Here is a 24,240-nt window from a genome sequence, read left to right as displayed (position 1 = left end):
GAGTAGTGCAAGAACAATGAGGAAAGGGAGAGGGTGCAGAGAGTAGCGCAAGAACAATGGGGAAAGGGAAGATGATGGGGAGAGTAGTACAAGAACAATGGGGAAAGAGGAGAGGATGTAGAGAGTAGTGCAAGAACAATGGGGAAAGAGGAGAGGATGTAGAGAGTAGTGCAAGAACAATGGGGAAAGAGGAGAGGATGTAGAGAGTAGCGCAAGAAGAATGGGGAAAGAGGAGAGGATGTAGAGAGTAGTGCAACAACAATGGGAAAAGGAGAGGATGTAGAGAGTAGTGCAAGAACAATGAGGAAAGGGAGAGGATGTAGAGAGTAGCGCAAGAACAATGGGGAAACGGAAGATGATGGGGAGAGTAGTACAAGAACAATGGGGAAAGAGGAGAGGATGTAGAGAGTAGTGCAAGAACAATGGGGAAAGGGGAGAGGATGTAGAGAGTAGTGCAAGAACAATGGGGAAAGAGGAGAGGATGTAGAGAGTAGTGCAAGAACAATGGGGAAAGGGGAGAGGATGTAGAGAGTAGTGCAAGAACAATGGGGAAAGGGGAGAGGATATAGAGAGTAGTGCAAGAAGAATAGGGAAAGAGGAGAGGATGTAGAGAGTAGTGCAACAACAATGGGGAAAGGGGAGAGGATGTAGAGAGTAGCGCAAGAAGAATGGGGAAAGAGGAGAGGATGTAGAGAGTAGTGCAACAAGAATGGGGAAAGAGGAGAGGATGTAGAGAGTAGTGCAAGAACAATGAGGAAAGGGAGAGGATGTAGAGAGTAGTGCAAGAACAATGAGGAAAGGGAGAGGATGCAGAGAGTAGCGCAAGAACAATGGGGAAAGGGAAGATGATGGGGAGAGTAGTACAAGAACAGTGGGGAAAGAGGAGAGGATGTAGAGAGTAGTGCAAGAACAATGGGGAAAGAGGAGAGGATGTAGAGAGCGCAAGAACAATGGGGAAAGAGGAGAGGATGTAGAGAGTAGTGCAAGAACAATGGGGAAAGGGGAGAGGATGTAGAGAGTAGTGCAAGAAGAATAGGGAAAGAGGAGAGGATGTAGAGAGTAGTGCAAGACGAATAGGGAAAATGGAGAGGATGTAGAGAGTAGTGCAAGAACAATTGGGAAAGAGGAGAGGATGTAGAGAGTAGCGCAAGAACAATGGAGAAAGAGGAGAGGATGTAGAGAGTAGTGCAAGAACAATGGGGAAAGGGGAGAGGATGTAGAGAGTAGCGCAAGAACAATGGAGAAAGAGGAGAGGATGTAGAGAGTAGTGCAAGAACAATGGGGAAAGAGGAGAGGATGTAGAGAGTAGTGCAAGAACAATGGAGAAAGAGGAGAGGATGTAGAGAGTAGCACAAGAACAATGGAGAAAGAGGAGAGGATGTAGAGAGTAGCGCAAGAACAATGGAGAAAGAGGAGAGGATGTAGAGAGTAGCGCAAGAACAATGGAGAAAGAGGAGAGGATGTAGAGAGTAGCGCAAGAACAATGGGGAAAGGGAAGATGATGGGGAGAGTAGTGCAAGAACAATGGGGAAAGGGGAGAGGATGTAGAGAGTAGCGCAAGAACAATGGAGAAAGAGGAGAGGATGTAGAGAGAAGTGCAAGAACAATGGGGAAAGGGGAGAGGATGTAGAGAGTAGCGCAAGAACAATGGAGAAAGAGGAGAGGATGTAGAGAGTAGGGCAAGAACAATGGAGAAAGAGGAGAGGATGTAGAGAGTAGCGCAAAAACAATGGAGAAAGAGGAGAGGATGTAGAGAGTAGCACAAGAACAATGGAGAAAGAGGAGAGGATGTAGAGAGTAACGCAAGAACAATGGGAAGAGAAGAGGTAAAGAAACTTATAGAATAATTTTTTTTTGTCTTTTTTTCCCACTTTTCCTTTGCAGCCACAACCAGCAAACGACGTCATTCAGGCACCCAGAATCGGGCGAGGTTTCTCCAGAGAATGCAGAGTTTATTCTACGTGACAAGTGAGTAACTCCTACTGTGGGTCATTTTCATGTTTCTCTGGGACCTCAAAGAAAGATCTGGAGGATAAGACCGGATGTAAGAACAGAATAGTGACTACAGCTCTGGAGGTGACTGGAGGATTAGACACAACGTAACAGCAGAATAGTGACTGCACCTCTGGAGGTGACTGGTGAATAAGACAAGATATAACAGCAGAATAGTGCGTGCAGCTCTGGAGGATAAGACACAATGTAACAGCAGAATAATGACTGCAGCTCTGGAGGTGACTGGGGGATAAGGCACGATGCAACAGAATAGTGACTGCAGCTCTGGAGGTGACTGGTGAATAGGACAAGATATAACAGCAGAATAGTGCGTGCAGCTATGGAGGATAAGACACAATATAACAGCAGAATAGTGACTGCAGCTCTGGAGGTGACTGGGGGATAAGGCACGATGCAACAGCAGAATAGTGACTGCAGCTCTGGAGGTGACTGGAGGATGAGACAATATAACAGCTGAATAGTGACTGCAGCTCTGGAGGATAAGACACAATATAACAGCAGAATAGTGACTGCAGCTCTGGAGGTGACTTGTGAATGGGACAAGATATAACAGCAGAATAGTGCGTGCAGCTCTGGAGGATAAGACACAATGTAACAGCAGAATAATGACTGCAGCTCTGGAGGTGACTGGGGGATAAGGCACGATGCAACAGTAGAATAGTGACTGCAGCTCTGGAGGTGACTGGTGAATAAGACAAGATATAACAGCAGAATAGTGCGTGCAGCTATGGAGGATAAGACACAATATAACAGCAGAATAGTGACTGAAGCTCTGGAGGTGACTGGTGAATAAGACAAGATATGACAGCAGAATAGTGCGTGCAGCTCTGGAGGATAAGACACAATGTAACAGCAGAATAATGACTGCAGCTCTGGAGGTGACTGGGGGATAAGGCACGATGCAACAGCAGAATAGTGACTGCAGCTCTGGAGGTGACTGGAGGATGAGACACAATATAACAGCTGAATAGTGACTGCAGCTCTGGAGGATAAGACACAATATAACAGCAGAATAGTGACTGCAGCTCTAGAGGTGACTGAAGGATAAGACACAATGTAACAGCAGAATAGTGAGTGCTGCTCTGGAGGATGAGACACAATATAACAGCTGAATAGTGACTGCAGCTCTGGAGGATAAGACACAATATAACAGCAGAATAGTGACTGCAGCTCTGGAGGTAACTGAAGGATAAGATACAATGTAACAGCAGAATAAAGACTGCAGCTCTGGAGGTGACTGGGGGATAAGGCACGATGCACCAGCAGAATAGTGACTACAGCTCTGGAGGGACTGGAGGATGAGACACAATATAACAGCTGAATAGTGACTGCAGCTCTGGAGGATAAGACACAATATAACAGCAGAATAGTGACTGCAGCTCTGGAGGTAACTGAAGGATAAGACACAATGTAACAGCAGAATAATGACTGCAGCTCTGGAGGTGACTGGGGGGGGATAAGGCACGATGCAACAGCAGAATAGTGACTACAGCTCTGGAGGGACTGGAGGATGAGACACAATATAACAGATGAATAGTGACTGCAGCTCTGGAGGATAAGACACAATATAACAGCAGAATAGCGACTGCAGCTCTGGAGGTGACTGAAGGATAAGAGACAATGTAACAGCAGAATAGTGAGTGCTGCTCTGGAGGTGACTGAAAGATAAGACGATGTAACAGCAGAATAGTGATTGCAGCTCTGGAGGATAAGACATTATGTAACATCAGAATAGTGAGTGCAGCTCTGGAGGTCACTGGAGGATAAGACCTGATGTAACAGCAGAATAGTGTGTACAGGTGGTGACTGGATGTTACAGGAGGGGTTTACATGTCATGACCATGTGCCCGTTGTAAGTGAAGGCTATAGGAGTCATTCAGTCTCATGTAAGTGAAGGCTATAAGTCATTCAGTCCCATGTAAGTGAAGGCTATAAGAGTCATTCGCTGCTATGTAAGTAAAGGCTATAAGAGTCATTCAGTCCCATGTAAGTGAAGGCTATAGGAGTCATTCAGTCCCATGTAAGTGAAGGCTATAAGAGTCATTCAGTCCCATATAAGGGAAGGCTATCAGTCATTCAGTCCCATGTAAGTGAAGGCTATAGGAGTCATTCAGTCCCATGTAAGTGAAGGCTATAAGAGTAATTCAGTCCCATATAAGGGAAGGCTATCAGTCATTTAGTCCCATGTAAGTGAACGCTATATGAGTCCTTCAGTCCCATGTAAGTGAAGGCTGCCAGGTGCTGGTCAGTGGTGACCTCGCTGACGGTATCCAGGGTTTTTCTTGCTTCTTGTGGTTGATTTACCCCAGTGATTTGTGACGCTGCAGAGACGGATTCAGTGTGAAATCTGTGCCCATAATGAGTGGTAGAAGAATCTGCTGCCCTCACTGCAGACATTCTCCGGGCAGAGCACGGTGCCCTCACTGCAGACATTCTCCCTGGCAGAGCACGGTGCCCTCACTGCAGACATTCTCCCTGGCAGAGCACGGTGCCCTCACTGCAGACATTCTCCGGGCAGAGCACGGTGCCCTCACTGCAGACATTCTCCCTGGCAGAGCACGGTGCCCTCACTGCAGACATTCTCCCTGGCAGAGCACGGTGCCCTCACTGCAGACATTCTCCCTGGCAGAGCACGGTGCCCTCACTGCAGACATTCTCCCTGGCAGAGCACGGTGCCCTCACTGCAGACATTCTCCCTGGCAGAGCACGGTGCCCTCACTGCAGACATTCTCCCTGGCAGAGCACGGTGCCCTCACTGCAGACATTCTCCCTGGCAGAGCACGGTGCCCTCACTGCAGACATTCTCCCTGGCAGAGCACGGTGCCCTCACTGCAGACATTCTCCGGGCAGAGCACGGTGCCCTCACTGCAGACATTCTCCCTGGCAGAGCACGGTGCCCTCACTGCAGACATTCTCCCTGGCAGAGCACGGTGCCCTCACTGCAGACATTCTCCCTGGCAGAGCACGGTGCCCTCACTGCAGACATTCTCCCTGGCAGAGCACGGTGCCCTCACTGCAGACATTCTCCCTGGCAGAGCACGGTGCCCTCACTGCAGACATTCTCCCTGGCAGAGCACGGTGCCCTCACTGCAGACATTCTCCCTGGCAGAGCACGGTGCCCTCACTGCAGACATTCTCCCTGGCAGAGCACGGTGCCCTCACTGCAGACATTCTCCCTGGCAGAGCACGGTGCCCTCACTGCAGACATTCTCCCTGGCAGAGCACGGTGCCCTCACTGCAGACATTCTCCCTGGCAGAGCACGGTGCCCTCACTGCAGACATTCTCCGGGCAGAGCACGGTGCCCTCACTGCAGACATTCTCCCTGGCAGAGCACGGTGCCCTCACTGCAGACATTCTCCCTGGCAGAGCACGGTGCCCTCACTGCAGACATTCTCCCTGGCAGAGCACGGTGCCCTCACTGCAGACATTCTCCCTGGCAGAGCACGGTGCCCTCACTGCAGACATTCTCCCTGGCAGAGCACGGTGCCCTCACTGCAGACATTCTCCGGGCAGAGCACGGTGCCCTCACTGCAGACATTCTCCCTGGCAGAGCACGGTGCCCTCACTGCAGACATTCTCCCTGGCAGAGCACGGTGCCCTCACTGCAGACATTCTCCCTGGCAGAGCACGGTGCCCTCACTGCAGACATTCTCCCTGGCAGAGCACGGTGCCCTCACTGCAGACGTTCTCCCTGGCAGAGCACGGTGCCCTCACTGCAGACGTTCTCCCTGGCAGAGCACGGTGCCCTCACTGCAGACGTTCTCCCTGGCAGAGCACGGTGCCCTCACTGCAGACATTCTCCCTGGCAGAGCACGGTGCCCTCACTGCAGACATTCTCCCTGGCAGAGCACGGTGCCCTCACTGCAGACATTCTCCCTGGCAGAGCACGGTGCCCTCACTGCAGACATTCTCCCTGGCAGAGCACGGTGCCCTCACTGCAGACGTTCTCCCTGGCAGAGCACGGTGCCCTCACTGCAGACATTCTCCCTGGCAGAGCACGGTGCCCTCACTGCAGACATTCTCCCTGGCAGAGCACGGTGCCCTCACTGCAGACATTCTCCGGGCAGAGCACGGTGCCCTCACTGCAGACATTCTCCCTGGCAGAGCACGGTGCCCTCACTGCAGACATTCTCCCTGGCAGAGCACGGTGCCCTCACTGCAGACATTCTCCCTGGCAGAGCACGGTGCCCTCACTGCAGACGTTCTCCCTGGCAGAGCACGGTGCCCTCACTGCAGACGTTCTCCCTGGCAGAGCACGGTGCCCTCACTGCAGACGTTCTCCCTGGCAGAGCACGTTGCCCTCACTGCAGACATTCTCCCTGGCAGAGCACGGTGCCCTCACTGCAGACATTCTCCCTGGCAGAGCACGGTGCCCTCACTGCAGACATTCTCCCTGGCAGAGCACGGTGCCCTCACTGCAGACGTTCTCCCTGGCAGAGCACGGTGCCCTCACTGCAGACGTTCTCCCTGGCAGAGCACGGTGCCCTCACTGCAGACGTTCTCCCTGGCAGAGCACGGTGCCCTCACTGCAGACATTCTCCCTGGCAGAGCACGGTGCCCTCACTGCAGACATTCTCCCTGGCAGAGCACGGTGCCCTCACTGCAGACATTCTCCCTGGCAGAGCACGGTGCCCTCACTGCAGACATTCTCCCTGGCAGAGCACGGTGCCCTCACTGCAGACATTCTCCCTGGCAGAGCACGGTGCCCTCACTGCAGACATTCTCCCTGGCAGAGCACGGTGCCCTCACTGCAGACATTCTCCCTGGCAGAACACGGTGCCCTCACTGCAGACATTCTCCCTGGCAGAGCACGGTGCCCTCACTGCAGACATTCTCCGGGCAGTGCACGGTGTCCTCACTGCAGACATTCTCCCTGGCAGAACACGGTGCCCACACTGTAGACATTCTCCCTGGCAGAGTATGGTGCCCTCACTGCAGACGTTCTCCCTGGCAGAGTATGGTGCCCTCACTGCAGACGTTCTCCCTGGCAGACATTCTCCGGGCACAGCACGGTGTCCTCACTGCAGACACTTCCTCTGGCAGAGCACGGTGCCCTCACTGCTGACACTTTCTCTGGCAGAGCACGGTGCCCTCACTCCAGTCACTTTTCTCTGGCAGAGCACGGTGCCCTCACTGCAGTCACTTTCTCTGGCATAGCACGGTGCCCTCACTGCAGTCACTTTCTCTGGCAGAGCACGGTGCTCTCACTGCAGTCACTTTCTCTGGCAGAGCACGGTACCCTCACTGCAGTCACTTTCTCTGGCAGAGCACGGTGCTCTCACTGCAGTCACTTTCTCTGGCAGAGCACGGTGCTCTCACTGCAGTCACTTTCTCTGGCAGAGCACGGTGCTCTCACTGCAGTCACTTTCTCTGGCAGAGCACGGTGCCCTCACTGCAGTCACTTTCTCTGGCAGAGCACGGTGCCCTCACTGCAGTCACTTTCTCTGGCAGAGCACGGTGCTCTCACTGCAGTCACTTTCTCTGGCAGAGCATGGTGCTCTCACTGCAGTCACTTTCTCTGGCAGAGCACGGTGCTCTCACTGCAGTCACTTTCTCTGGCAGAGCACGGTGCCCTCACTGCAGTCACTTTCTCTGGCAGAGCACGGTGCCCTCACTGCAGTCACTTTCTCTGGCAGAGCACGGTGCCCTCACTGCAGTCACTTTCTCTGGCAGAGCACGGTGCTCTCACTGCAGTCACTTTCTCTGGCAGAGCACGGTGCCCTCACTGCAGTCACTTTCTCTGGCAGAGCACGGTGCTCTCACTGCAGTCACTTTCTCTGGCAGAGCACGGTGCTCTCACTGCAGTCACTTTCTCTGGCAGAGCACGGTGCTCTCACTGCAGTCACTTTCTCTGGCAGAGTACGGTGCTCTCACTGCAGTCACTTTCTCTGGCAGAGCACGGTGCCCTCACTGCAGTCACTTTCTCTGGCAGAGCACGGTGCTCTCACTGCAGTCACTTTCTCTGGCAGAGCACGGTGCCCTCACTGCAGTCACTTTCTCTGGCAGAGCACGGTGCTCTCACTGCAGTCACTTTCTCTGGCAGAGCACGGTGCCCTCACTGCAGTCACTTTCTCTGGCAGAGCTGCTGCAGTGATACATGAAGACGCTTCCTGCGCTGATGTGATGAGACTCCCGTCTCTGCTGCATCGTCCTCACTCTGTCATTTGCCTTCTCCAGGGACGGCTCCATCATGTCTCCTCAGCAGATGAACCAAAGACCCTACAGCATGGTGAGCGAGGGGTCCACAGCTGTGACCACGTCCACTGCAGAGTCCAGGCCCCCCCCTAAGGTAAGTCCTTTCCTCATCTCTACGTGCCCGTTGGGGATCATTAGCCTGCGCATAACGGTACAGGAGGGTGTATGTATGTGTATATATATATATATACAGCAAGGGGGAAGTTTGTGCTTGAAGCTTAAGAGCCCAAGACTGTGCGCTTGTGAGATCTGAAGTCTCGAGCTGCAGTGCACAGCTGCGGTTCTGTTACATTGCATCCTATGCAGAACACCAGGGAGCACAGCCCCTGCGTCCCACCATTGTGTACCCGGCAGCATAGATTCTCCCCTTTCCCCATCCCGTCCGGTGCTGTTGGTCCGCAGACATGGAAATCCCACTGAACCAATTCCATGGGACCCCAAAGAGATGTACAAGTTAGGAGCCAAGTGCGGGAGATCTGGGGAAGCGAGCGGGTATACGGCGTGCGCTGTATAGGGGGTGTGTATATATAATGTATATACATACCATGTGCACCCCATCATCTATGTATATCTATACAGGACATGCCCTATACCCGCTCACTTCCCCAGATCTCCCGCACTTGTCTCCTGACTTATGTGTGCATATAGAACTGTTGTGTGTGTGTGTGTGTATATATATATATATGTGTGTGAGTATGTGTGTATATATATATATATATATATATATATGTGTGTGTGTATGTGTGTATATATATATATATGTGTGTGTGTATGTGTGTATATATATATATGTGTGTGTGTGTATGTGTGTATATATATATATATGTGTGTGTGTGTGTATATATATATATATACATACATACAGGCACACACATTTGCACACCCTACATCCTGGATGTCTGGATGTACAGTGTACACCCCCCCTAAACATGGGCTGGTCGCACGTTGTCTGAGTTCTCAGATTTATTGTTTATGTTAATATGTGCCGCCATCTTTACTACTTAGGGTCAGAATGTAATCCACCATACATTATGTAAACCTATATGTGACAGGGCGGTTAGTGTCAGGATGGTCAGCACAGTCTGTGATAGGGCGGTTGGTGACAGGGCATTCAGCGTCGGCGGTTGGTGACAGAGTGCTCAGCGTCAGGGCGGTTGGTGACAGGGCGTTCAGCGTCGGGGGCGGTTGGTGTCAGGGCGGTTGGTGACAGGGCCGTTCAGTGTCAGGGCGGTTGGTGACAGGGCGTTCAGCGTCAAGGCGGTTGGTGACAGGGCGTTAAGCGTCAGGGCGGCTGGTGACAGGGCGTTCAGCGTCAGGGCGTTCAGCGTCAGGGCGGATGGTGACAGGGTGTTCAGCGTCAGAGCGGTTGGTGACAGTGCGGTCAGCGTCAGGGCATTCAGCGTCAAGGCGGTTGGTGAGAGGGCGTTCAGCATCAGGGCGGTCAGCGTCAGGGTGGTTGGTGACAGTGTTCAGCGTCGGTGGTTGGTGACAGGGCGTTCAGCGTCAGGGCGGTTGGTGACAGGGCGTTCAGCGTCGGGGGCGGTTGGTGACAGGGCGTTCAGCGTCAGGGCGGATGGTGACAGGGCCATTCAGCGTCAAGGCGGTTGGTGAGAGGGCGTTCAGCGTCAGGGCGGTCAGCGTCAGGGTGGTTGGTGACAGTGTTCAGCGTCGGTGGTTGGTGACAGGGCGTTCAGCGTCAGGGCGGTTGGTGACAGAGCGCTCAGCGTCAGGGCGGTTGGTGACAGGGCGTTCAGCGTCGGGGCGGTTGGTGACAGGGCGTTCAGTGTCAGGGCGGTTGGTGACAGGGCATTCAGCGTCAAGGCGGTTGGTGACAGGGCGTTCAGCATCAGGGCGGTTGGTGACAGGGTGTTCAGCGTCAGGGCGGTTGGTGACAGGGCGTTCAGCGACAGGGCGTTCAGCGTCAAGGCAGTTGGTGACAGGGCGTTCAGCGTCGGGGCGGTTGGTGACAGGGCGTTCAGCGTCGGGGCGGTTGGTGACAGGGCGTTCAGCGTCAGGGTGGTTGGTGCCATCTCTTCTATGTCCTCGATCCCGTCCACCACAGTTCTTGCCGTCTGGTTCAGGCTTTGGATGCTGTTTGTCGACTCCTTCATTGTTTTATTCTCTCGCTGTCATTTCAGGCATTTAAATCTGTGGGGAAGGTGTACAGCTTCGGCAAGAGAGACCGGTCTGTAAAGAGGAATCCGAGTGTGCCGGTGCTGGTGCGGGGATGGCTGTACAAGCAGGTGGGTGGAGGACGCCTCCTTTGTGTCTTGTATGCGCTTGTGGAGGACGCACCTGGTGAGCTCTTGTGGGCTCTCGTGGAGGACACTCATGGTGGGCTCTTGTGGAGGACGCTCATAGTGGGCTCTTGTGGACTCTCGTGGTGGAGGGTGCTCGTGGGTTCTCGTGGTGGGCTGTGGTGGAGGACGTTCTTGATGGGCTCTCGTGGAGAGCACTCGTGATGGACTCTCGTGGTGGAGGGTGCTCGTGGAGGGCACTCGTGGTGGGCTCTCATGGCGGAGGGCGCTCGTGGAGGGCATGCGTGATGGACTCTCATGGAGGGCGCTTTGTGGAGGGCTCTCATGGTGGAGGGCGCTTGTGGTGGGCTCTCATGGAGGGCGCTTGTGGAGGGCTCTCATGGCGGAGGGCGCTCGTGAAGGGCTCTCATGGTGGAGGGCTCTCGTGGTGGGCGTTCGTGGTGGAGGGTGCTCGTGGTAGGCTCTCATGGAGGGCGCTCGTGGAGGGCGCTTGTGGCGGGTGCTGCTGTCCCTCATGTTCACCGTGTCTTGTGCCCACTCCAGGACAGCTCAGGGATGAAGCTGTGGAAGAGGCGATGGTTCCTGCTCTCGGATTATTGTCTTTTCTACTATAAAGGTGAGAGGTTACACTGGAGCTTCAGTGCGGGGACTAATGATATAATCGTGCCCCTGTGACCGGCCTCTGCCATCTCTCAGACAGCAGGGAGGAAGCCGTCCTGGGCAGCATCCCGCTTCCGAGCTACATCATCTCCGTCACCGGGCCCGAGGATCGGATAAACCGCAGATATTCCTTTAAGGTAACATTGTGCATTTGTAGAGGGTGCAGGCCCCAGGAAGACGGCGGCGGCTGTGTCCAGGGCGCGGCATTCAGCTTCCCATAGTGGTCCCCAGCCGCCTGTCTCCGCCAGCAGCAATCACACCGTTACCTGCTGTAACGGGGTCTTCCTATCTCGGGTACCTCTTTCAGTACCACCCCGTGTTTTCGGAGGTCCACTCTGCGTTGGCTGGAGTCTGAATGAATGACGCTGGCTGGAATTCCTTGTTTACATGGGCGCATATAAAAGATCACTGCTTCTCCATGTATTTCCAGTCTGACAGCACTTTACTCACAAGACACAGAATATATCACACAGATACAGAAGGCAGGCCAATAGAAAAGCGGCAGGCCAGACATACATTACAAAAGCCGCAGGTGGCCGGAGCCTGCCGATGTTAACTGTGGAAATTACAAAGGTGGGGGGAGGGCGGACAAAAGGGGAATGCTGATGCATTAGGGACATGCATCTCACATAGAACCTATTATACATCCATATAACTGCACAACATATTCTGGGTGCTGAGTGGTTCTGTAACACGGCTCCCCCTTTTCAGCGACGCGATCGGCATACACAGTCTGATCCTCAACGGATCAGTTTGGGGAAGACCGAAGTTTATGGGGTTGGTACAAGTTCCGTTTGTCGACTTAGTCCATCGGCGTTACCGTTTTGTTTGCCGGGTCTGTGGTGGATGGTGAAGTCCAGAGGTTGTAGGGCTAAACTCCACCGCAGCAATCTGGCGTTGTCTCCGGAGACCCAATTAAGCCAGACTAGGGGATTATGGTCCGTTAGAAGGGAAAACTGTCGTCCATACAAATATGGATGCAACTTCTTGAGGGCCCATACTACCGCCAGGCACTCCTTCTCGTTGGCCGCATAGCTTACTTCACGGGGCAGTAGTTTCCGACTCAGGTAAGCTACCGGGTGTTCTTGGCCGTCCGGCCCGACTTGGCTCAGTACTGCCCCCGATCCAAACATAGAAGCGTCTGTGTGAACAAGGAAACGTGTAGTTGGATCGGGTGCGGCCAATACAGGGGTATTGGTGAGGGCGTCCTTTAGTTGGCGGAAGGCTTCCTCACACTCTGGGGCCCAGGTTACCTGGCGGGGTTGGTTCTTACGGGTCAAATCAGTGAGGAGCCTGGCTACGCTGCTGTAATTGGGAACGAATTTCCTGTAATACCCCGCTGTCCCTAGAAACGCCATGACCTGGGTTTTAGTGCGTGGGATGGGCCATTTGGGCCAATCTTGGCTGGTTCTGGTCGCTGTTTCCCACTTCCCACCCAATGCCCTAAATACTGAACCTCTGCTTTGCCCACATGACACTTGTTTGGGTTCAGGGTGATTCCGGCCTGGTGGATCCTGCCCAATACTGTCTCTAGGTGATTTAAATGCTATTCCCATGTTGCACTGTAGATGGCGATGTCGTCCAGGTAGGCACAAGCATAGTCCTGGAGACCATCCAGAAGCCGGTCAGCCAGCCTTTAGAAGGTCGCCGGGGCATTCTTCATCCCGAATGGCATAACTCGAAACTGGAATAAGCCGAACGGGGTGACAAATGCCGACTTGGGAATAGCGTCAGGACTAAGGGGAATCTGCCAGTAGCCTTTGCATAGATCGATGGTGGTCAAATACTTTGCCCCCGCCAGCCGGTCTAACAACTCACCCACACGCGGCATGGGGTATGCATCCATCACTGTTTTCTCATTGAGCTTACTATAGTCTACACAAAACCGTGTAGACCCATCCTTCTTGGGCACTAACACTACGGGGGATGCCCAGGGACTATCTGACTCTTCAATGACCCCTAAACGCAACATCTCTTGTATCTCTTGTCGCATCCCCTCTCGTACAGACTCAGGGACGCGGAAGGGGTTTTGTCGCAAGGGGGTCTCAACCTTGTGTTGTGCCAGGCGAGTGTACCCCAGTCTCTCTGAAAACATCCTCTGTCGCAGCCTCAACAACGCCTCCGCCTGCTGTCTCTCCCGGGGGCCTAGGTCTTCACCCAAGTGTACCTGGTCCCATGTTTTAGACTGAGTCCTTTCCCCTAAGACATCCGGCAAGGGAAGTCCGGCTAAATCCTCTGCTTCAGGTGCACAGATGGCCACTACCTCTTCAGGGCACTCCCGGTAGGGCTTCAGCACATTCACGTGGAACATGCGGATAACCCTGGGGTCGTCACAATCGGCGACATTGTAGGTTGTGTCGGCTATTTTCACCACTACCTGGTAGGGCCCCTGCCATGCAGCTTGGAACTTGTTCTGCTTAGTGGGCTCTAACACCAGGACCTTCTGTCCTATTTCCAAAGTGCGCTCTCTGGCCCTCCGATCGTACCATACGCGCTGGCGCCGCTGGGTCGCCTGCATGTTCTCACGTACAGCCTGGGTCAGCTCCTGTAGGCGGTCCCGGAATTCCAGCACATAGGGTACAATAGGTACCCCTTCTATGAGGCCCTCCCCATCCCTGTGTTCCAGCACTAAGTCTAGGGGTCCCCTTACCCGTCTCCTGTATACCAGCTCGAACGGGGAGAACCCCGTGGATTCTTGGGGCACCTCCCGATAGGCAAACAGGAGGTGTGGCAAGAATTTTTCCCAGTCCCTGTAGGTCCTGGTAAAAGTCTCAATGAGCTGTTTTAATGTCTCGTTAAAGCGTTCACACAACCCATTGGTTTGCGGGTGGTACGGGGCGCTTCTAATGGACTTTACACCGCACAGCTTCCACAGTTGGTTGGTCACCTCTGCTGTAAACTGGGTACCCTGGTCCGAGATAATCTCCCGGGGAAATCCAACCTGTGAGAAAACCTGGAGCAGGGCGGCCGCCACTGTCTCTGCCACAGTATGTTAGGTAACGCAACCACCTCTGGATACCGTGTGAAAAATGAGGATGAATGAACTCATGGAGATCAACATCCAACACAGCGGAGACACCATCACATGTTTCTCAACGCAGTGATGCTAGAGCATTGCCCCCATCCCTTATGGGAAATATGCAAAAACATGTAAATCAAGAGCCGCGGAGACACCATCACATGTTTCTCAACGCAAGCAATGACTAGCCAGGTCTTTCCCCGGGAAGGAACAAGCACGGGAAGGGCAGTCTCCAATGAAGGAAACCACCTATGCCAAAACATGGTATCCATCCACAGACAGCTGTTTCGGGGTATTGCCCCTCATCAGTGTGGAGTAGGAAACTGGCCAGTAGGTTGGTCACTTCTGCTGTAAACTGGGTAGAAAATAGGGGGGGAAGCCAGCACTGCTTAAGGTTAGAACGCATAAATTGGAGTGCATATGCACATAATGTCTAGCTGTATTCAAAAATGAGATATTTAGCAAAAAAATTGATCAATTCAATTGAGCCACCCCGCCGCGCCAAGGCAATCTCATATCAGGGGTCCTACTCTATATATCTTTAATAAATGCTGTGCCATTACGGCCTCCTAAATACATTTAGAGCATGACCACATCAAGTGCAATCTGTACCTGAACATTGCTGGATCGCTCCCATGAAGCCAGATGAAGCAAGTGCAGATGAAGGCCAACCAGGTCTGAACACAGACATGTCAGGAATGGCCTCCACACATTGCCTGACCAGCAAACATTGATGACCCCCCATATGAGATTGCCTTGGCGCGGCGGGGTGGCTCAATTGAATTGATCAATTTTTTTGCTAAATATCTCATTTTTGAATACAGCTAGACATTATGTGCATATGCACTCTAATTTATGCATTCTAACCTTAAGCAGTGCTGGCTTCCCCCCCTATTTTCTTGTTGTAAACTGGGTACCCTGGTCCGAGATAATCTCTCGGGGAAATCCAACCCGTGAGAAAACCTGGAGCAGGGCGGCCGCCACCGTCTCTAACAGTATGTTAGGTAATGCAACCGCCTCTGGATACCGTGTGGCATAATCTACCACTGTCAATATATACTTTTTCCCGGACGGACTGGGTTTGGCTAACGGCCCTATCAGATCGACCGCTACTCGGCTAAATGGTTCCTCCACAATGGGGTGGGGGCGTAATTTGGCCTTGCATCGATCCCCCCTCTTACCAATGCGCTGACAACTGTCACGGGTCTGGCAGTACTGACGAACATCATAGGTTACCCCCGGCCAAAAGAAGTTTTGTGTCAGACGATGCCTGGTGCGACTGACGCCGAAGTGCCCGGCCAAGGATATATCATGAGAGATTCGCAGTAGCTCCTGCCTATACTATTTGGGAACTACCAGCTGTTGTTTTATAGTGGGGCTCGTCCCTGTGTGGTGCTGCTCTGTGATCCGGTAGAGGAGTCCCTGCTTCCATATAAACTGTTCCCCTTCCAGTACTCCTCTTCCCTCCTGTGCCTTCCCACGATATCCCTCTAATGAAGGATCCTCAAGTAACTCCCTCTTAAATTCATCTGGGGTGGCCCAAGAAATGTGTCTGGCTATGGGAATACGTGCAGGGCTGGGATGTCTTACCTGGGCCTCCTCTGAGTGTGATTCCGCCTCCGCAGCTCGAGCTTGTCTCCGGGTGGTCACAGGATAGGTCTCAGCCAGAGGGGCCACCGAGAATGCAGACAACATGGGCCCCAAGTCATTTCCCAGCAAGACGTCTGCAGGCAAATCCTCCATCAAGCCGACCACAACAAGGCCATCCCCGACTCCCCAGTTCAGGTGAATCCTGGCAGTGGGTAGTCAATGTATAGCTCCCCCTGCTACACGAACTGCCACTGTCCGGTTCGTCTTTTCTTGGTCCCTGACGAGATGAGGCTTCACAAGGGTCAAAGTTTCCCCGGAATCTCTTAGTCCCTGCATACGTTTCCCATTAACCCACACGACCTGTCGATGCTGTTGTCGATTATCTGCCCGGGCTGCCTGCACGGGGTCTACTTCATGCAGCACTTCCTCCATCTCTTCCACCCCTTGGTTAGTCGTAGCCCCCAATGCCAGGTCAGCTTCGCCTTGGTAGCAGTGTACAGCAGCCCGGCTGAAGGTAGCTGTTCCCGCCTTTGGCCACTGGGTATGCTGAGTCCGGTTGGGGCATTGTCTTTGCAGGTGGCCCAGCTGACGGCAGGTGTGGCATCGCGCCCCAGGGGGACTGTGGTAGGCCGGGTTTCTAGCTGGTCCCCCTACAATCTTCGGTGGTTTTGGGCCCTCCAGGTCCATGGGCGGGCCCCTAGTGACCACCTTTGATCCGTAGAACTGCGGCCTCCTGGCATCATGATGTTCATCGGCCAGACGAGCGGCTTCCTCAAGAGTCGTTGGCCGCCTGTCCCGAAGCCATTCCTGTGTCTCGGGGGTTAGTCCATTAAAGAATCGTTCTAACAGGAAGAGCTGGAGGACGTCCTCCTTAGTGGTTGCTTGGCTCCCTTGTACCCACTGTAGCAGTGACCGCCGTAATTTACAGGCCCATTCAGCGTGGGTATCGGTTACGCGTTTTATAAGTCCGCGGAACTTTTGGAGGTATGCCTCTGGTGTCAGCGCATACCGGGCCAAGATCATTTCTTTGATCCGCTCATAGTCCATACAGTCCTCACCAGGTACCGTGCGATAGGCGTCCGCTGCCCGGCCTGTCAGCTTGCTGGCCAGAATCTGAACCCGTTCCTCCGGCTTTACTTGATGAAGGGCACACTGCCGCTCAAAGTCCTGCAGAAAGCCATCAATGTCTTCCTCTGCCTCCCCCCAACTGTCGGAAGGCATTATACTGGATCTTTTTGTGGCTTACTGTTGAAGGTACCTGGTCGAAGGCCAGAGCTCCCCCTGCTCGCTGACTCTCCTCTCTCCGCTCTGCCATCTCCATCTTGGCCAGCTCCACTTTGGTCCGCTCTGCCATTTCCATCTTGGCTAGCTCTATCCTGATCCGCTCGGCCATCTTTTCCTTCAGATCAGTACGCACATCAGCCATCACCTCTCGTATGATCTCTACTGCAGGGTTTGGGCCATAGAACGCCAGTCTGTTCTTTACCTCCCTCTGGAATTCGGTCTCCTCCACATTCACATTGGGGGGCGCTGCACTGTCGTGTTCCATGATGGCTGCTATCAAATCCGCTTTTGTTTTGTTGCTGGCGATCAACCCTCGGGCTTCCACCAGATCTTTTAATTTAGTCCTCTTTAACTTCTGGTAGTTATTTTCCATTCACTCCTTTCCTCCTGTAGAAGGGGTATCATATCCCGCTGGCTGCCACCAGTGTAACGGGGTCTTCCGATCTCGGGTACCTCTTTCAGTACCACCCCGTGTTTTCGGAGGTCCGCTCTGCGTTGGCTGGAGTCTGAATGAATGACGCTGGCTGGAATTCCTTGGTTACATGGGCGCATATAAAAGATTACTGCTTCTCCATGTATTTCCAGTCTGACAACACTTTACTCACAGGACACAGAATATATCACACAGATACAGAGAGCAGGCCAATAGAAAAGCGGCAGGCCAGACATGCATTACAAAAGCCGCAGGTGGCCAGAGCCTGCCGATGTTTACTGTGGGAATTACAAAGGTGGGAGGAAGGCGGACAAAAGGAGAATATCGTGTCCCCTCTGCCCAGGGGCGCAGCCTGTGGGCTGATGCATTAGGGACATGCATCTCACATAGAACCTATTATATAACTGCACAACATATTCTGGGTGCTAAGTGGTTCTGTAACACGTAACACCTGCCATGTAAACACTAGATGCAGGCGTCAGAGCCGGTCATCGCTTATCCTTCATTGTCCATGGTATCCCAGCAAATATTACCCCCCCCAGTATAGGAGGCCCGCCGATCCCCCCGTATAGGAGGACCCCCCGGTATAGGAGACACGCCACCCCCCAGTATAGGAGGCCCGCCGCCACCCCAGTATAGGAGGCACGCCACCCCCCCAGTATAGGAGGCCCGCCGCCCCCCCTTCAGTATAGGAGGCCTGTTGCCCCCCAGAATAGGAGGCACGCCACCCCCCAGTATAGGAGGCCCCCTCCAGTATAGGAGGCCTGCCGCTCCCCCAGTATAGGAGGCCCGCCGCTCCCCCAGTATAGGAGGCCCGCCGCTCCCCCAGTATAGGAGGCCCGCCGCTCCCCCAGTATAGGAGACCCGCCGCCCCCCAGTATAGGAGCCCCCCCCTCCAGTATAGGGGGCCTGCCGCTCCCCCAGTATAGGAGGCCCGCCGCCCCCCAGTATAGGAGACCCGCCGCCCCCCAGTATAGGAGGCCCGCCGCTCCCCAGAATAGGAGGCACGCTGTCCCCCAGTATAGGAGCCCCCCCAGTATAGGAGGCCTGCCGCCCCCCCCCAGAATAGGAGGCACGCCACCCCCCAGTATAGGAGGCCCCCTCCAGTATAGGAGGCCCCCCTCCAGTATTGGAGGCCTGCCGCTCCCCCCAGTATAGGAGACCCGCTGCCCCCCAGTATAGGAGCCCCCCCAGTATAGGAGGCCTGCCGCCCCCCCAGAATAGGAGGCCCGCCGCCCCCCCAGTATAGGAGGCCCGCCGCCCCCCCAGTATAGGAGGCCCGCCGCTCCCCCAGTATAGGAGACCCGCCGCCCCCCAGTATAGGAGCCCCCCCAGTATAGGAGGCCTGCCGCCCCCCCAGAATAGGAGGCACGCCGCTCCCCCAGTATAGGAGGCCTGCCACCTCCCAGTATAGGAGGCCCGCCACCCCCCAGTATAGGAGGCCCGCAGCTCCCCCAGTATAGGAGCTCCCCCAGTATAGGAGGCCCACCACCCCCCCCAGTATAGCAGGCACACCCTCCCCCAGTATAGGAGGCCTGCCGCCCCCCCAGTATAGGAGGCACACCCCCCCCAGCATAGGAGGCCCGTCGCTCCCCCAGTATAGGAGCTCCCCCCAGTATAGGAAGCCCACCACCACCCCCAGTATAGCAGGCACACCGTCCCCCAGTATAGGAGGCCCTCCGCCCCCCAGAATAGGAGGCACGCCGTCCCACAGTATAGGAGGCCCCCCCCCCAACCAGTATAGGAGGCCCGCTGCCACCCAGTATAGGAGGCACGCCGTCCCCCAGACCGGGTGAGGCCTCAGTCCCCTGCCCGTTGATCACACCGGCCTTCATAACTTCATTCCTCACTAATTGCCGCCACATTCCTGGCCTCTGATGGACAAACCCTTCCTCATGAATGACCCCGAGCCTCCGCCGCTCATGGACGGCCTGAAGCCATCTAAAGTGAAATGATGGAAACGTTTGCTGACAAAGTCGGTGACAGACGGTAAACGTGCAGCTCGTGGCGGATCTCCTGGTTGTGGCGTCCCCAGATTGTGTCGCCCGCACCCATGAGGACTCGGCTCCTACTATGTCTCGTGGGTCCGGTCATCATGGCTGCACTGCATTGCTTGCACGCTGTGGCCGGGTACACAGATCCAGAAGTGCTGATCCCGGAGCGCTGCACTCGCTGCCTGTCACTGTGTGTTAGTGATGAGCCATCACCCTGTAGAGGGGACGGGGCTGTGGGGTGGGACGCTCTCCCCTGGTAGTCTGGGGATGCTGAGAGTCTCTTGTCCGCTGGGAGTTGTTGGCTGTATCCACAATCAGGAGCCATGTTCCAGCGCTGCGCTCGCCATGAGCAGCCGGTGATGGCATCTTTCTATTGCAGGCTGTGCATGCTGGGATGCGGGCGTACATCCAACAAGACTCTCTCCGGGATCACCCCAGCGTGAGGACATACTACTTCAGTGCTGATACACAGGAGGACATGAACGGCTGGATACGAGTGATGAACCAAGCAGCGCTTGTCCAGAACGCCCCGGACAGCAGGAGGTAAGTGGTCTAAGTGCCATTTTGAGCCACAGGAAGCTGTACAGCCCCCCGTGACTGGGGTGTCAGTCTTTACTGCCCCGTCACACCTGTAGGAATCTGTGCAGCCCCCTGTGACTGGGGTGTCAGTCTTTACTGCCCCGTCACACCTGCAGGAAGCTGTGCAGCCCCCCGTGACTGGGGTGTCAGTCTTTACTGCCCCGTCACACCTGTAGGAAGCTGTGCAGCCCCCCCCCCCCGTGACTGGGGTGTCAGTCTTTACTGCCCCGTCACACCTGCAGAAATCTGTGCAGCCCTCCCGTGACTGGGGTGTCAGTCTTTACTGCCCCGTCACACCTGTAGGAATCTGTGCAGCCCCCTGTGACTGGGGTGTCAGTCTTTACTGCCCCGTCACACCTGTAGGAATCTGTGCAGCCCCCTGTGACTGGGGTGTCAGTCTTTACTGCCCCATCACACCTGCAGGAAGCTGTGCAGCCCCCTGTGACTGGGGTGTCAGTCTTTACTACCCCGTCACACCTGTAGGAAGCTGTGCAGCTCCCCGTGACTGGGGTGTCAGTCTTTACTGCCCCGTCACACCTGCAGGAATCTGTGCAGCTCCCCGTGACTGGAGTGTCAGTCTTTACTGCCCCATCACACCTGCAGGAAGCTGTGCAGCCCCCTGTGACTGGGGTGTCAGTCTTTACTACCCCGTCACACCTGTAGGAAGCTGTGCAGCTCCCCGTGACTGGGGTGTCAGTCTTTACTACCCCGCCACACCTGCAGGAAGCTGTGCAGCTCCCCGTGACTGGAGTGTCAGTCTTTACTGCCCCCTCACACCTGTAGGAAGCTATGCAGCCCCCCGTGACTGGGGTGTCAGTCTTTACTGCCCCGTCACACCTGCAGGAAGCTGTGCAGCCCCCCGTGACTGGGGTGTCAGTCTTTACTGCCCCGTCACACCTGCAGGAAGCTGTGCAGCCCCCTGTGACTGGGGTGTCAGTCTTTACTGCCCCGTCACACCTGTAGGAAGCTGTGCAGCCCCCGTGACTGGGGTGTCAGTCTTTACTGCTCCGTCACACCTGCAGGAAGCTGTGCAGCCCCCTGTGACTGGGGTGTCAGTCTTTACTGCCCCGTCACACCTGTAGGAAGCTGTGCAGCCCCCTGTGACTGGGGTGTCAGTCTTTACTGCCCCGTCACACCTGTAGGAAGCTGTGCAGCCCCCTGTGACTGGGGTGTCAGTCTTTACTGCCCCGTCACACCTGCAGGAAGCTGTGCAGCCCCCTGTGACTGGGGTGTCAGTCTTTACTGCCCCGTCACACCTGCAGGAAGCTGTGCAGCCCCCGTGACTGGGGTGTCAGTCTTTACTGCTCCATCACACCTGCAGGAAGCTGTGCAGCCCCCCGTGACTGGGGTGTCAGTCTTTAATGCTCCGTCACACCTGTAGGAAGCTGTGCAGCCCCCCGTGACTGGGGTGTCAGTCTTTACTGCTCCGTCACACCTGTAGGAAGCTGTGCAGCCCCCCGTGACTGGGGTGTCAGTCTTTACTGCTCCGTCACACCTGCAGGAAGCTGTGCAGCCCACTGTGACTGGGGTGTCAGTCTTTACTACCCCCTCACACCTGTAGGAAGCTGTGCAGCTGCCGTGACTGGAGTGTCAGTCTTTACTACCCCCTCACACCTGTAGGAAGCTGTGCAGCCCCCCTGTGACTGGGGTGTCAGTCTTTACTGCCCCGTCACACCTGTAGGAAGCTGTGCAGCTGCCGTGACTGGAGTGTCAGTCTTTACTACCCCCTCACACCTGTAGGAAGCTGTGCAGCTGCCGTGACTGGGGTGTCAGTCTTTACTACCCCCTCACACCTGCAGGAAGCTGTGCAGCTGCCGTGACTGGAGTGTCAGTCTTTACTACCCCCTCACACCTGTAGGAAGCTGTGCAGCCCCCCTGTGACTGGGGTGTCAGTCTTTACTGCCCCGTCACACCTGTAGGAAGCTGTGCAGCCCCCTGTGACTGGAGTGTCAGTCTTTACTGCCCCCTCACACCTGTAGGAAGCTATGCAGCCCCCCTGTGACTGGGGTGTCAGTCTTTACTGCCCCGTCACACCTGCAGGAAGCTGTGCAGCCCCCTGTGACTGGGGTGTCAGTCTTTACTGCCCCGTCACACCTGTAGGAATCTGTGCAGCCCCCTGTGACTGGGGTGTCAGTCTTTACTACCCCGTCACACCTGTAGGAAGCTGTGCAGCCCCCTGTGACTGGGGTGTGAGTCTGTACTGCCCCGTCACACCTGTAGGAAGCTATGCAGCCCCCCTGTGACTGGGGTGTCAGTCTGTACTGCCCCGTCACACCTGCAGGAAGCTGTGCAGCCCCCGTGACTGGGGTGTCAGTCTTTTCTGCCCCGTCACACCTGCAGGAAGCTGTGCAGCCCCCCCCCGTGACTGGGGTGTCAGTCTTTACTACCCCGCCACACCTGCAGGAAGCTGTGCAGCTCCCCGTGACTGGGGTGTCAGTCTTTACTGCCCCGTCACACCTGCAGGAAGCTGTGCAGCCCCCCGTGACTGGGGTGTCAGTCTTTACTGCCCCGTCACACCTGCAGGAAGCTGTGCAGCCCCCCGTGACTGGGTGTCAGTCTTTACTGCCCCGTCACACCTGCAGGAAGCTGTGCAGCCCCCCGTGACTGGGGTGTCAGTCTTTACTGCCCCGTCACACCTGCAGGAAGCTGTGCAGCCCCCGTGACTGGGGTGTCAGTCTTTACTGCCCCGTCACACCTGTAGGAAGCTGTGCAGCCCCCCGTGACTGGGGTGTCAGTCTTTACTGCCCCGTCACACCTGCAGGAATCTGTGCAGCCCCCCGTGACTGGGGTGTCAGTCTTTACTGCCCCCTCACACCTGTAGGAAGCTGTGCAGCCCCCTGTGACTGGGGTGTCAGTCTTTACTGCCCCGTCACACCTGCAGGAAGCTGTGCAGCCCCCCGTGACTGGGGTGTCAGTCTTTACTGCCCCGTCACACCTGTAGGAAGCTGTGCAGCCCCCGTGACTGGGGTGTCAGTCTTTACTGCCCCGTCACACCTGCAGGAAGCTGTGCAGCCCCCGTGACTGGGGTGTCAGTCTTTACTGCCCCGTCACACCTGTAGGAAGCTGTGCAGCCCCCCGTGACTGGGGTGTCAGTCTTTACTGCCCCGTCACACCTGCAGGAAGCTGTGCAGCCCCCCGTGACTGGGGTGTCAGTCTTTACTGCCCCCTCACACCTGTAGGAAGCTGTGCAGCCCCCTGTGACTGGGGTGTCAGTCTTTACTGCCCCGTCACACCTGCAGGAAGCTGTGCAGCCCCCCGTGACTGGGGTGTCAGTCTTTACTGCCCCGTCACACCTGTAGGAAGCTGTGCAGCCCCCGTGACTGGGGTGTCAGTCTTTACTGCCCCGTCACACCTGTAGGAAGCTGTGCAGCCCCCGTGACTGGGGTGTCAGTCTTTACTGCCCCGTCACACCTGTAGGAAGCTGTGCAGCCCCCGTGACTGGGGTGTCAGTCTTTACTGCCCCGTCACACCTGCAGGAAGCTGTGCAGCCCCCCGTGACTGGGTGTCAGTCTTTACTGCCCCGTCACACCTGCAGGAAGCTGTGCAGCCCCCCCGTGACTGGGGTGTCAGTCTTTACTGCCCCGTCACACCTGCAGGAAGCTGTGCAGCCCCCCCGTGACTGGGGTGTCAGTCTTTACTGCCCCGTCACACCTGCAGGAAGCTGTGCAGCCCCCCCGTGACTGGGGTGTCAGTCTTTACTGCCCCGTCACACCTGCAGGAAGCTGTGCAGCCCCCCCGTGACTGGGGTGTCAGTCTTTACTGCCCCGTCACACCTGTAGGAATCTGTGCAGCTGCCGTGACTGGGGTGTCAGTCTTTACTGCCCCCTCACACCTGTAGGAAGCTGTGCAGCCCCCCGTGACTGGGGTGTCAGTCTTTACTGCCCCGTCACACCTGTAGGAAGCTGTGCAGCCCCCGTGACTGGGGTGTCAGTCTTTACTGCTCCGTCACACCTGTAGGAATCTGTGCAGCCCCCGTGACTGGGGTGTCAGTCTTTACTGCCCCGTCACACCTGTAGGAAGCTGTGCAGCCCCCCGTGACTGGGGTGTCAGTCTTTACTGCCCCGTCACACCTGTAGGAATCTGTGCAGCCCCCGTGACTGGGGTGTCAGTCTTTACTGCCCCGTCACACCTGTAGGAAGCTGTGCAGCCCCCCGTGACTGGGGTGTCAGTCTTTACTGCCCCGTCACACCTGTAGGAATCTGTGCAGCCCCCGT

The 24,240-nt window shown here is 55.5% G+C and overlaps 1 protein-coding gene across 10 annotated transcripts in view; it reads left to right on the top strand.

Moving 5' to 3' along the window:
- PLEKHA7 (pleckstrin homology domain containing A7) overlaps positions 1-24,240 on the top strand; it is a 247,585-nt gene that overhangs the window by 128,973 nt on the left and 94,372 nt on the right. For all 10 annotated transcript variants that reach the window (XM_073550760.1, XM_073550759.1, XM_073550765.1 and 7 more), the window contains 6 exons: positions 1,885-1,968; positions 8,192-8,303; positions 10,348-10,452; positions 11,011-11,083; positions 11,164-11,264; positions 19,827-19,990. In XM_073550760.1, coding sequence (XP_073406861.1) covers positions 1,885-1,968; positions 8,192-8,303; positions 10,348-10,452; positions 11,011-11,083; positions 11,164-11,264; positions 19,827-19,990 — 639 coding nt within the window. The remainder of the gene's footprint in view (positions 1-1,884; positions 1,969-8,191; positions 8,304-10,347; positions 10,453-11,010; positions 11,084-11,163; positions 11,265-19,826; positions 19,991-24,240) is intronic.

Source organism: Dendrobates tinctorius, unplaced genomic scaffold, assembly GCF_039654945.1.
Source record: "Dendrobates tinctorius isolate UK_male_01 unplaced genomic scaffold, ASM3965494v1 ptg000168l, whole genome shotgun sequence".
NCBI classification, from domain to species: domain Eukaryota; kingdom Metazoa; phylum Chordata; class Amphibia; order Anura; family Dendrobatidae; genus Dendrobates; species Dendrobates tinctorius.
This window is presented reverse-complemented; position numbering and strand designations above follow the sequence as displayed.